Genomic DNA, 11,833 nt, shown 5'->3' with positions numbered 1-11,833 from the left:
CTCCGCCGCCGCCTCCCAGGCTCCTCCCCGCCGCGGTGGGCGGGGCCCGGGCGCCCCAGTGCGCAGGCGCCGGCCTCATGCTGCGCGCAGCGTCTTGGGCTGTGGCCTGCGCCGTTGTCCACTGTGCGCGACGTTCCCGGCCGCGGCAGGTTCACACCGCCGTCGCCATGTCCCGGCCGTCGCGGGTTGTCTCGGGCGCTCACGCCCGGCCGGCCACCGTACTAGGCGCGATGGAAATGGGGCGCCGCATGGACGCACCCGCCAGCGCCAAGGCCGTGCGAGCCTTCCTGGAGCGCGGCCACACCGAGCTGGACACGGCCTTCGCGTACGGCGACGGCCAGTCCGAGAGCATCCTGGGCGACCTGGGGCTAGGCCTGGGCGGCGGCGACTGCAGAGGTAACGCCTGGCTCCGGCGCCCCGATCCCTGACTTCCCCCTGCACCGTGCAGTGTTGACCCGGTCCCAGCCATAATGCACCGACTGCGTAGGGACCGAGAGCTTCCTCCCCTCTTGGGGCGCCGACCTCCACTGCGCTCCCGCAGCTCTTTGAATCCCCAGCTCCTTAGGCTCGGTGCACACCTGTCCCCGACAGCAGGACAGGGCTTTGTCCTGACTACTTTACCCTCCCCTTATTCCTCTGGGGGCTGCAACTCGGGAACCCCCACGTCTTACCCGGATCTTGGTCTAACCCTTCGCTTTCTACCCCTGTTGCTTTTTCGGTGCGCCTCTCTGAGGCACTGCTCTCCAGAGCTATGCCGTCCCCGCCTCCGACCCTGCCATGGGCGCTCACCGGTCCCGGGCGCTCTGCCTCTGCCGGTCTCCCCATTGCTCTCACCGCCCATGCGCTCCCTGAGCAACCCTTTCTTATTTTGTCTTTCATTTGTCTCTAGACTGCTGTGTTCGATTGACGCCATAGTTCAGACTTGGGGAGCAGGGATGACAGGGTGAGGAGTGGGGAGGTGTGGGAGAGGCTCTGTTGTCAGGCTTTGTTGTGAGGTTTTTGGAGGGAAAGTGACTCAGACCTATCTCCAGGGAACTCAGTGTGGAGGGGAAGATTGAAGCCAATGATTGATTGCAGGGAAACCCAGAAGGGGAACCACTTTGAGGTGGGGGGACAACAGGGACAGGAGAGGCAATAGGAAAGACTCAGAGAACAATGGAATGTGGCCCTTAAGAATGAAGAGAGTGGTTTGCTGGGCAGAGAATGGCAGAAGGGGTCATTAGAAGCTGAGGACACAGCTGTACCAAGACGGCTTGGAAATGTGAAGTGCCTGGTGTGTGGTAGTATGGCCAGAGGCTGGCGTGGCTTAAACGGAGGTCGTGTAAGTGTGATGGGACTGTCCTTCATTAGCGGATGCCATTAGAAGTGACCAGGAGGGTGCCTGGCACATTGCGGGACCCAGTAAATGTTATTACTGTTACACTACCGCACTTGGCTTCTCGCTTTCCACTGTGAGGCTCTTCCTAGCTCCGTGGTCCTCCTCCGATCCGTACCTTGGTGCATCCGGAGGAACAGAATGAGAACATGTAACTCAACCCTACACTTTCTAGTTCACTTGGCCGCTTCTCTTTGATAAGGAAGGTTTTGTTTCTGAATTGTTTTTCCTCCTCCAACCCTTCCCTGCTTTCTTTGAGGCCAGGCTCTCACTGAGCCAAAGTCCTCAGGTCAGACCTGAAGCAAAGTCCACAGCAAGCATGCAGGGGAATGGGGAAAATCTGGTTGAGAAGCTGTGGGACTTGTCCTCTCCTATCCAGGTGGTCCGATGACTCCACTCCGAACTGCTGAGTTGTCTTTGCCAAGTATGAAAAGGGCAGAATCCATCCCCTCATCTACCCAGACAGCCGCCATTCTTAAAGCACTTCAGGCTGCTTGCATGTCAGGACAGACATTATCTCGTTCTCATGAGGACTGTGTCTGTTCTGTGAGTGAGTGTGCACGGTCCTGTGAGTCTAGAAGGGGAGGACAAACTCTAATTGCCTTCTGCTCATTTTACCTTCTACCTGTCTCTCAAAGTGATCTTTGGCCGAGCCCCTGGTCAGGGAGATGCGTCTTCTGCCTCAGTTCTCACAGCAGCCTCTTTACTTATCTGCCTGTTTCCAGGCCTGCCCCCTTGAGGTCTTCCTCTGTATTGCAGCCAGAGTGCGGAACACACACTGACTGACGTGTTGGAGTGTATTTGAGAAAACCCTCTGAGACTAGGTCTGTGACCCTTTTCTTGTCCCTTGACCCACTGCTCCTACCCGGAGTTTATGATCTTATAACTCAGAATTGCAGGTATGGCTTTTCATATATTCTATTGTCTTGTCTTTGACTTCGTCCTAGTTCTCACCCCCTGGAATGCGCTTCCTACCTTTCCCTGTTGACTGTGTGTGACTCATTCTTGGAGAATCCGCTAGGGGTAGGGGGTTGTCATCCTGTAGGAAGCTTTCCCTGGAATTCCTGGGTTGGCCACACTCGTCTCCTCTGGGCCCCTTTAGCTCTGGTGCTTTCCTGTGCTTCACACTGTATTGTAACATCACCTTCTAGGCTAAGGGTGAGGGCAACGGTCAAATGTGTTTCGTTCATCTCTGTGTACTTAGCCTCTGGTGCAAGGCTTGGCACAGCCAGCAGTTTGGTGACTAATAATAATTATTATGACAGCAGTGAACATTGAGAACTTACATTGAAGACGTTATTTCACCCTCGTGATTTCCTTAGAGGAACAGTTCCATTATTATCATCCCTATTTTACAGATGACAAAACTTAAATAATTTAGTCAGGGTTGCATGGCTAGTAAGTGGTTATAATAAGTCTCTTAATTATTACATTGTCCCCCAAAAGTGAAAATTGCCACCAAGGCCAATCCCTGGGATGGGAAGTCACTGACGCTTGACAGTCTCCGGTCCCAGTTGGAGCTGTCACTGCAACGATTGCAGTGCCCCCAGGTGGACCTCTTCTACCTTCACGCTCCTGACCACGGCACTCCTGTGGAAGAGACGCTGCGCGCCTGCCATCAGCTGCACCAGGAGGTGAGGACGACTGCTCTTCTTGGCCCTTCATTTCCCAGGAGAGTGCAGACTCCAGGGCTGGCCCAGAGCAGACAGCTAGGACAGACCCCACTCCCAGGGTCCCCACCCACGTCTCCTCTTCCTGGTCTCCTGGGGCCGTATGGTGTACTGATTGCAATCTCTTCCCTGCAGGGCAAGTTTGTGGAGTTTGGCCTCTCTAACTATGTGGCCTGGGAGGTGGCCGAGATCTGTACCCTCTGCCAGAGCAACGGCTGGATCCTGCCCACAGTCTACCAGGTGCGGGCAGGGCTACAGAGGCCTCAGTCTCCAGCTTCCCTTGGCCCCTCCGATGGCCCCCATGCCCTCTCCATAGCAGCCAGTCTCCCGCTCACAGCCCACAGATGGCTCCCAGGTGCCCTCAGCATGACTTGCAGATTCCTTAGGCCAACCCACAGACGCCTGCTCACTCTGGCCTTGGTTCCCCTTCCTGCTGTGTGTGCACTTTGGTCCCATCCCTCCCGCTTCCTTGCTGTGCGTGTCAGCCTGGAACAGCCCTCCCCGTTCTCCCTGGCAGAAGTGCTCAGGTCTCACTTAGATGCCTCTTCTCCTGGTGCCTCTCCTGTTGCCCCAGTGGGGCCTCCAGTCTCCAGACCTCATCTTCATGCATTCAGCGAGTAGCTGTGAGCTCCTGCTATGATCGTAGAACCCACCTTTATTGTGATTATCTGTCTCCTCTCGGTTTTGACTCAACCCCTAACTTCTCTTGGGGACAGAGACCTTGCTGGGCTCACCTGTGTTTGGAAACCCAGTGTCCAGCCCACAGATATTTGCAGCACAATATCTCTAGTCTGTTTCCTTTCTTTGAACCCAGCACTGTCTCCCCATCCCCTGCCACCACTAGTGATTTTGGAAATAATTGCTGAGGTCCTGGGCAGGTTTCAAGTGAAGATTTTAAATGAAGGCTGGGGTCCCTTCCCTAGATACATGCACCACCACCCCCCGCCCCAGCCGGCCCTTCTGCCCACAGGGTATGTACAACGCCACCACCAGGCAGGTGGAAACGGAGCTGTTCCCCTGCCTCAGGCACTTTGGACTGAGGTTCTACGCCTACAACCCTTTGGCTGGTACGGGCTGCTGCGGGCCAGGCTGTCCCTGGAGGGGATGGGCCTCCCTGGCCTTGGGAAGCAGGGAGGGGTTTGACAAGAGGCTGAGCTGTGTCCTCCATCCCTCCTGGGTTACGCGCCCCCCTCCCCCCCCCACACACACACCCCGTCCAGAGCAGGCTCTGAGAACCTGTCGGCCAGGGGATTCAATTGCAGCCTTCCCACAGGGGGCCTGCTGACTGGCAAGTACAAATATGAGGACAAGGACAGGAAGCAACCTGTGGGCCGCTTTTTTGGAAATAGCTGGGCTGAGATCTACAGGAATCGGTGAGCTGGGTATGGGCTGCGTCAGGGTTGGCAGAGCGAGGGGGTCCCCTTTATGTGAAGTGGAGAAGTTCTAGGTTGCTTTCCTGGGGGCTCTAGTCCTTCCCTTTCAGCCTGGACCTGTCTCTTGACTCCTGCAGGATTACTAAGCCCTCTGTGGGGCTTCTTGTTTTCTTGGGACTTCTGTGAGGAAGTGAGGATCTTTGAACCTTATGCCAGATCTTGCAAATTATAGTTGTTCTGAGAAATGCTCATTACCTGTCAAAAGGGAAAGATAGAGCCCTGGATTGAAGCCCAGGAAGCCTGGGGCCTGTGCCCTGTACGAGCTACCTCTGCTCCACTGGTAAAGGGAGGGCAGGCTCTGAGTTCTTGGGAATGAAGATGTCGCGGTCTCTGATGAAGGAGCCAGCATCCTGGGTGGTCCTGCTGCCCAGTAAAGCAGGAGACCCACTGGCAGAGAGGATACTGGCTCCTGTGTGCTGTGGGGTCTGGCAGGTGCTGTTGCCCTGGTAGTTCGTTGTCTGCAGCCCCAGCGTCACCCCCTGGTACTGACCCGTTTGCCACCCTTCCCACCTGCCGAGCTTCTGGAAGGAGCACCATTTCAAGGCCATTGCCCTGGTGGAGAAGGCGCTGCAGGCTGCATATGGCACCAGCGCTCCCAGCATGACCTCGGCGGCGCTTCGCTGGATGTACCACCACTCACAGCTCCAGGTGACCCAGCTGTCCCCAGGGGCTCCGCAGATTTCTACGTTGTTTCTTCCTGTAACATTTCGATCTGTTCCCGTTCTCATGGGCAGTCCTACCATTGTTCCTAGTAGTCGTCTTAAGCGTCAGACCCTGTCGTGAGGGCTTTGTAAACAGGGATTTAATCATGTGCAGGCTGGTTGAGGTGTGATCTTCCCAGGCTTACCGATGAGGAAACGGGCTCACATAGCTGTGAAGGGGGTAGAAGATTTATCAGACACGTTAGTCTCACTCCTGGTGGGAGGGGGCGTCTCCTTCACTGTGGTGTTCCCTGTCTTCCCGGCGAACATTTTTCATCTGCTTCAGCCATAAACAGCTGCATAGTGTCTGGCATGTACATAGTAGGTTCTCAGTACATGAGAGCTAAGTGCTTTCCGTACTTACTTGTTCCCGTAACCACACTAAAAATAGAGAAGACTGAGTCTCAGAAAGGTTAAACAACAGCCAGTTTATGCCGGCACTGCCTGGCAGAACTGGGCTGCGAACTCAAGTCTGTCCGAGGGTGAGCAGTGTGACAGCAGGTGGAAAGAAGGCAGGGTTTGGAGTCGCATAGTTACAGCTGACAGTTGTGGAAGGCATCCTAAGTATTTTCTAGAACAGTATAGAGCATAAGAAAACAATGTCATGCCATGTCCTGGCAGAGGTGAGGCTGGGAGGAGGCATATGCCGCCTGAGCCACTATGGCGTAGAAGTGCGTTGACGTCTGGCCATCTCCCCTTCCAGGGAGCCCACGGGGATGCGGTTATCCTGGGCATGTCCAGCCTGGAGCAGCTGGAACAGAACTTGACAGCGACTGAGGAAGGGCCCCTGGAGCCAGCCGTCGTGCAGGCCTTTGATCAAGCCTGGCATATGGTTGCACACGAATGTCCCAGCTACTTCCGCTAGGCTTCCACATGGCTCAGACTGCCAGAGGTTTCTTTCTTTCCCATCACCCTTCCTGTTCTCTCACCCTGGCCAGTCTTTGCCTTAAGCCGATTTAGCGTTGTCTTTCTTATCTGGATCCGTGCATTATTTTTCAGGACGCCCGCCTGGGTCACAGTTGCCTTCACGATGTGTAAAGTCCTGGGCTGAGCCCTACTCGGGCGTTTCCTGAATAAAGCTGGCGCTTGACCTGGCTACTGGCCAGGCCCAGAGTGAACCCATAAACTTGTGTCCTTGACTGCTTACAACTTGTTTCCTTCTGTCTGGGGGCTTACCGCCAAAGGTGCAGAACCATGCTGGAGTCGTCAAAGGACAGAGGTAGCGAGCGGGTCTCCTGCTCACTGCCCTCACTGACCACCCAGCAGCAGAGCTGGAGGTGGCCCTCACCATTACGCAGAATAGAAAAAGAGAGCCAAACACCGTGAAGTAGATTTTCTCTCATTTAGATTTACCTCACAAAATACTGAGACATGGAGTAATTTGGGGGAAAACCTACCATTAGAGGCAATACCAAGAAGAATAAAGGCTCCAGGGATGCTGTGGAACATTTTTAACTCTCAGTTTTCTCAGCTGCTTTACTTCTGTTTTAGCTAAAGTCTCCTGACTTGTCACTCATTAGTTTCTTGGCCTTAGCCCAGGGTCTCCTGCTGTCTGGAGTTGGGGTACCAGGGGCAGCCAGGGTCCCCATTTCCCTCAGCAAATCTCTGCTCCAACTAAGAGGCAACCAGGGCTGGAGGAGAAAATAAATCCCAGGTCCAGTGGTTGCTGTTTAACCAATCCCAGTGCAGAAAAGTCCCTTGAGCTCTGTGGGAGGGGTGTGGGGGTGGGCCAAGCCACAGCCAAAGTCAGCAGTTGGATCCTGCTCATCCTGAAATGACAGGTGCTCTGTTTGAAAATCCAGATATAATGATCAAAGACTCTGTTCTAAGAAAAGTCTCATTTGCTGTCTAGAGAGAGATACTGCAGACAAAAGTGTATTCTCGGCAGAAACTCACCCTTCTTTGTCTTCATCCACAATAAAACGGGTGCTTCCTCCAAGCACGATGGTGTATCAGTTATTACACAACAAACCACCCCAAACCTAGTTGCTTAAAATGACACAATCTCCCAGACTGATCTCACGATTCAATGGAATCCTTATCAAGATCCCAGCTATTTTTTTTTTCCCCAGAAAATGGCCCACCAATCCTAAAATTCATATGGAGATTCAAGGGAAACAGACTAGCCAAATCAATCTTGAATAAGAAGTCCTCTCATTTCTGAATTCAAAATTTCCTACGAAGCTACAGTAATAAAGACTGTGGTCCTGACATATGGAATAGACCAGTGGTGTAGAATTGAGAGTCCAGAAATAAACGCTTATTTGTATTTCCAATTGATTTTTAGAGGTGAGTATCAAGACAAGTAAATGAAGAGTCTTCAGCAAATGGTGCTAGAACAACTGGATAAGCACATGCAAAAGATGAAGTTGAACCCCCGCCTCACACCATGCACAAGAAAACTCAATGGAGTGTAGACCTAAATGTAAATCTAAAACTAAAGCTTGTGCAATGGAGAAGTAAATCTTCATGACTTTGTTTAGGCAATCGTTTCTTAGATATGACACCAAAAGCACGAGCAACAAAAGGAAAGATAGATACACCGGACATTATCAGAATTTAAAATGTGGATGTTTCCAGAAAGCAAAAAGAACCCACAGAGTGTCCGATCACATCATAAGGAACTTGTATCTAGACTATATAAAGAACTCTTAAAACTCAATAATGAACATCAGAAAACCTAATTTAAAAATGAGTAAATGATCAGAATAGACTTTTCTCTAAGAGTATACACATGGCAAAAAAAAAAAAAAAGATGCAAGCACATCCAATGAGCACACGAAAAGCTGTTCAGCATCATTACCCGTCAGAGAAAAGCAAATCAAAACCATCAAGATACCACTTCAGAACTCACTTAGGATGGCTACAGTAAAAAAAAAAAAAAAAAAAGTTGACAAGGATTTGGAGAAACTAGAACATTCATACACTGCTGGTGAGAATGTCAAATGTTGCAGCCACTATGCAAACAGTCTGGCAGTTCCTCAAAAGATAAAACATAGAGCCGTATGACCCAGCAATTTCACTCCTCAGCTGTATACCCAAGAGACATGAAAACATGTCTATACAAAAACTTGTTCACAGCGGTATTATCCATAATAGCCAAAAAGTGGAAACATCCCAGACGTCCATCAACCAATGAATGGTTAAATAACAGGTGAACTATCTATACTATGGAATACTGAATACTCAGCAACGAAAAGGAATGAAGTAATAAAACAGACAACGCGGATGGACCTTGAAAACATGTTGAATGACAGAAGTCAGTCAGGGGACCTCATATGATTAGATTTGCGTACGAAATCTGGAATAGACAAATCTATTAGAAATAGAGGACTGGTGGCTGCCTAGGACTGGGAGTATGTTGAGAAGAAACTGAGATTAACTGCTAATGAGTACAGTTTTCTTTTGAGGGTGATAAAAGACTCCAAAATTGTGCTGGTTATATAACTCTGGATACACTATAAACCATTGAATTATACACTTTAAGTGTTTGTATGATATGTGAATTATGTCTCAAAGCTTCATTTTTTTTTTTTTCTTTTTCTTTAGAAAAGAATTGTTTAGCTCATGAATCTGCTGTTTGGGCAGGCCTAAGTGGGGAATGTTTATCCACTCTCCAATGTCTGAAAGGTGACCTTAAGGCTGGGTTACTTAAAAAAAATTCCCCTGGATTATTTCATTAATGGGTCATACAAACACTAGTACAATAACACCTGCTGACTGATGTCCAAATATTTCCTTACGATAATGAAATTAAGCAATGTATTCTGATAGTAGCCTCCATGGAAGAAGATGCTCTCATTGCATGTCATCCAAGCACACCTGAACAAAAATGGACAAGTCTTGAACGAGGACAAAATCCAAGCCATGTCCCTCAAGTAATCTTCATGTGGAGCTATTTAGATAGCTTCCAAAGGCATTTCACAATTCATATGAGGCAAATTACTAGCTCATGGACTCCAGTCACGAAGGATAAAACCTAACATGGTAACCTGAAGACAGCAGGTTCTAACCTGGAAATTCTAATTGTATCAAGTTATCAGATAAACATAACTATGAAAGCCCTCTGCAGTCAAAACCTTGGTGAGTGGTCTAGGTGGCAATAAATCAAGTTCTACTTTCAGGTCCTTTATCTCATTCAAACTCCACAGAGTTATAGGTGTCTACAGTGATCACACAGATAATCAGAGGCTTTGGCATTGCTGGTGTTTATTGTCCCTTGAACTTGGAACTTGAACTTCCTGCTGCGGAATTGTGCATACCTGTTGCAGAGAAGGTTAGGAAAGAGTGGGAGTCTGGAAATGCATTAACTAACATGGATAAGGGAGAGGGAACGAAAGGCAATGCTAGCCTCCCCAGCCCTAACTCCAGGGCCTTTCATTCTCTCTCACAAGGCTGGCCTTTTTATTGTTAGTTACTATCAGGTTAGTAATTACAAACTAGAGCCAACTCCCAAATTCAGCCTCAAGGTCACCACCATGTTATCACCTATTTTCTCTCCTTTTCTTATCCTTGTGCCTGGAGCAAGAAGTCCCAGAATAGGTGAGGCATGTGGGCCCTCCCTGCAGCGTGTCCTTGTGTGCAGGTCCACACCCACTTCCAATGACCTTGTTGCTCCAAGCACCAGGTATCCTCCAGGACTGTAGTCCTCTCTTACACCAATACCCTTTGAGCTAATCTATTACTAGACCCTAATAGGTTGTCTCATTTAACAGGAAGCTCTAATTCTCCAATCTAACATTCCCATCCCTAACAAGTTCTTTATGAATCAAAACTACATAAACTGCGTCATGTCCAAAAGAGAACTACAAATTGACCCTTGAGCAACATGTATTTGAACTATGCGAGTCCATTCCATGTGGATTTTTTCAGTAAATACCTGTACTGTTAATCTGTCCGTGGTTGGGAGTCCACAGATGTAGAAGGCTGACTGTATGTGTTGATGTGTGCCATTTTGTGTAGTATACTTGAGCATCTGTGGATTTTGGTGTCTGCTGGGGGCAGGGGCTCCTGGGACCAATCCTGAGAAACAACAAAGTTTTGGGGATCAGAAGTTACACAGAGATTTTTAACTGCATGGGTGGCTGGCCCTCCTAGAACCCATGTTGTTTTAGGAGTCGGTGCCTCTAGTCCCTGTGACTTTGTGGCCCACAGATCCACACTAAATGAATGGCTAATGGAAGTTCTCTAAACAAAAAATAAATGATAAAAGGATTCATGGAACACCGGGAAGGGAGAAAGAACATGATAAGCAAAATATGAGTAAATACAATAGGTTTTCCTTCTCTTCTTGAACTTTCTAAATTACCCTTAATGATTGAAGCAAAATTATAACACTGTCTGACATGGTTCTAAATGCATGGAGTGGAAATATTTAAAAATATAAACAGTAAAGGAACATAGAGGGTGATAAGGTTTTTATGCTACATTTAAACTTGTAAAATAATGACACCAGTAGATTATTGCTGTAGAGCAATCATTTAAAAAGCTGTACAAAGAGATGTACTAAAAATACATTAGTTAAATTAAAATAAAATTATTTTTTTAAGAAATGGTCAATTATCCTACAGGAAAGCAGGAAAAAGCAAATAGAGAAATGAACAAATAACAAAAAAAGCGGCACACTTAAGCTCAATGTAAATGGTCTAAGTATAACATTTAAAATACAGAGCTTGGCAGAGTGGGTTTAAAAAATGGACCTAATATATATTTTCTACAGAGACACATTTCAAAATATAGGCAGGTTGAAAGTAAAGGATGGAGAAAGATTTATCGTGCAAACATTAATCAAGAGAAAACATGAACGGCTATACTAATAACTGATAAAGTAGACTTCCAGACAAAGAAAATGATCAGAGAGGGACATGTAAAACGATGAAGAGTCAACCCACTATGAAGGCATAGCAATCTTACATGTGTGAGCACCAAACAGCTGTCAAAATATGTGACGCAAAAACTGAGATCCGAAAGTAAAAATAGAGAAATCTACCATTATAGTTGGAGACTTCAACACCCTTCTCTCAACAGTTGATAGAACAACTATCCAGAAAATCAACAAGTATACGGAAAACTCAAAAAAGCTATCAACCAGTAGGATCTAATAACATTTAGAGGACACTTCACCAGATCAAGACATCAGCACAACAGCAGTATCTTGATTGTAACAATGTCAGTTTCCAGATTGTGATATTGTGGTATAGTTTTGCAGGATGTTGCCGACTGGGGGAAACTGGGGAAACGGTACAAGGAATCTTTATTATTTCTTACAACTGCATATTAATCAAATATCTCAAAAATTTAAATTTAAAAATGAAGACCTGTATAATTTTTATTTAAAAGGACTGAAAGGTTATATATGTTAATGTTATACTCCTAAGACCTGTATTTAGAATGCACACAACATAATCTCAGACTCAAAAACTCTTATCTTGATTGATTCAGGCAAAGATTATCAGTAGATGAAACCAAGAGGTGACAGGGAACTTCACAGTGGAGGGAGCAGGCTGACGCCACATGAACCCTGCTTGGGCTCAGCATTCCTAGCAGTGGGTCGACCACTGCCTCCCCGATGTGCTGCATCCAGAAGGACACGCCATCATTGAAATATTCTTTTTTTTAAAAAAAAAGTTAAACTAGAATGTAAGCTAGCTTTTA

The 11,833-nt window shown here is 48.0% G+C and overlaps 1 protein-coding gene across 2 annotated transcripts; it reads left to right on the top strand.

The window, feature by feature from the left end:
• The first annotated feature begins 62 nt into the window (after window positions 1–62).
• AKR7A2 (aldo-keto reductase family 7 member A2) lies at window positions 63–6,310 on the top strand. 2 transcript variants are annotated; one of them, XM_016128364.2, is made up of 8 exons: window positions 63–396; window positions 2,822–3,009; window positions 3,181–3,285; window positions 4,016–4,112; window positions 4,319–4,418; window positions 4,997–5,126; window positions 5,883–6,071; window positions 6,179–6,310. In XM_016128364.2, the coding sequence occupies exons 1-7, from the start codon at window positions 78–80 to the stop codon at window positions 6,042–6,044; spliced, it is 1,101 nt and encodes a 366-aa protein (XP_015983850.1). In that variant the 5' UTR covers window positions 63–77; the 3' UTR covers window positions 6,045–6,071; window positions 6,179–6,310. The 2 variants fall into 2 exon arrangements, with proteins under 2 accessions (XP_015983850.1, XP_015983849.1); XM_016128363.2 differs by having other exon boundaries at window positions 5,883–6,310.
• The last annotated feature ends 5,523 nt before the right edge of the window (window positions 6,311–11,833 follow it).

This window comes from Rousettus aegyptiacus, unplaced genomic scaffold (assembly GCF_014176215.1).
Source record: "Rousettus aegyptiacus isolate mRouAeg1 unplaced genomic scaffold, mRouAeg1.p scaffold_m13_p_1, whole genome shotgun sequence".
NCBI classification, from domain to species: domain Eukaryota; kingdom Metazoa; phylum Chordata; class Mammalia; order Chiroptera; family Pteropodidae; genus Rousettus; species Rousettus aegyptiacus.
The sequence above is the reverse complement of the archived record's forward strand: the minus strand, read 5'-3'. Positions and strand labels throughout refer to the sequence as shown.

Excerpts from the sequence above, each read along its gene's own strand:
- AKR7A2 (XM_016128364.2), top strand. The coding sequence starts at position 78 with ATGCTGCGCGCAGCGTCTTGGGCTGTGGCCTGCGCCGTTGTCCACTGT. Across the intron at positions 397-2,821 it reads GGGCGGCGGCGACTGCAGAG|TGAAAATTGCCACCAAGGCC; the intron begins GTAACGCCTGGC and ends GTCCCCCAAAAG. Across the intron at positions 5,127-5,882 it reads ACCACCACTCACAGCTCCAG|GGAGCCCACGGGGATGCGGT; the intron begins GTGACCCAGCTG and ends CTCCCCTTCCAG.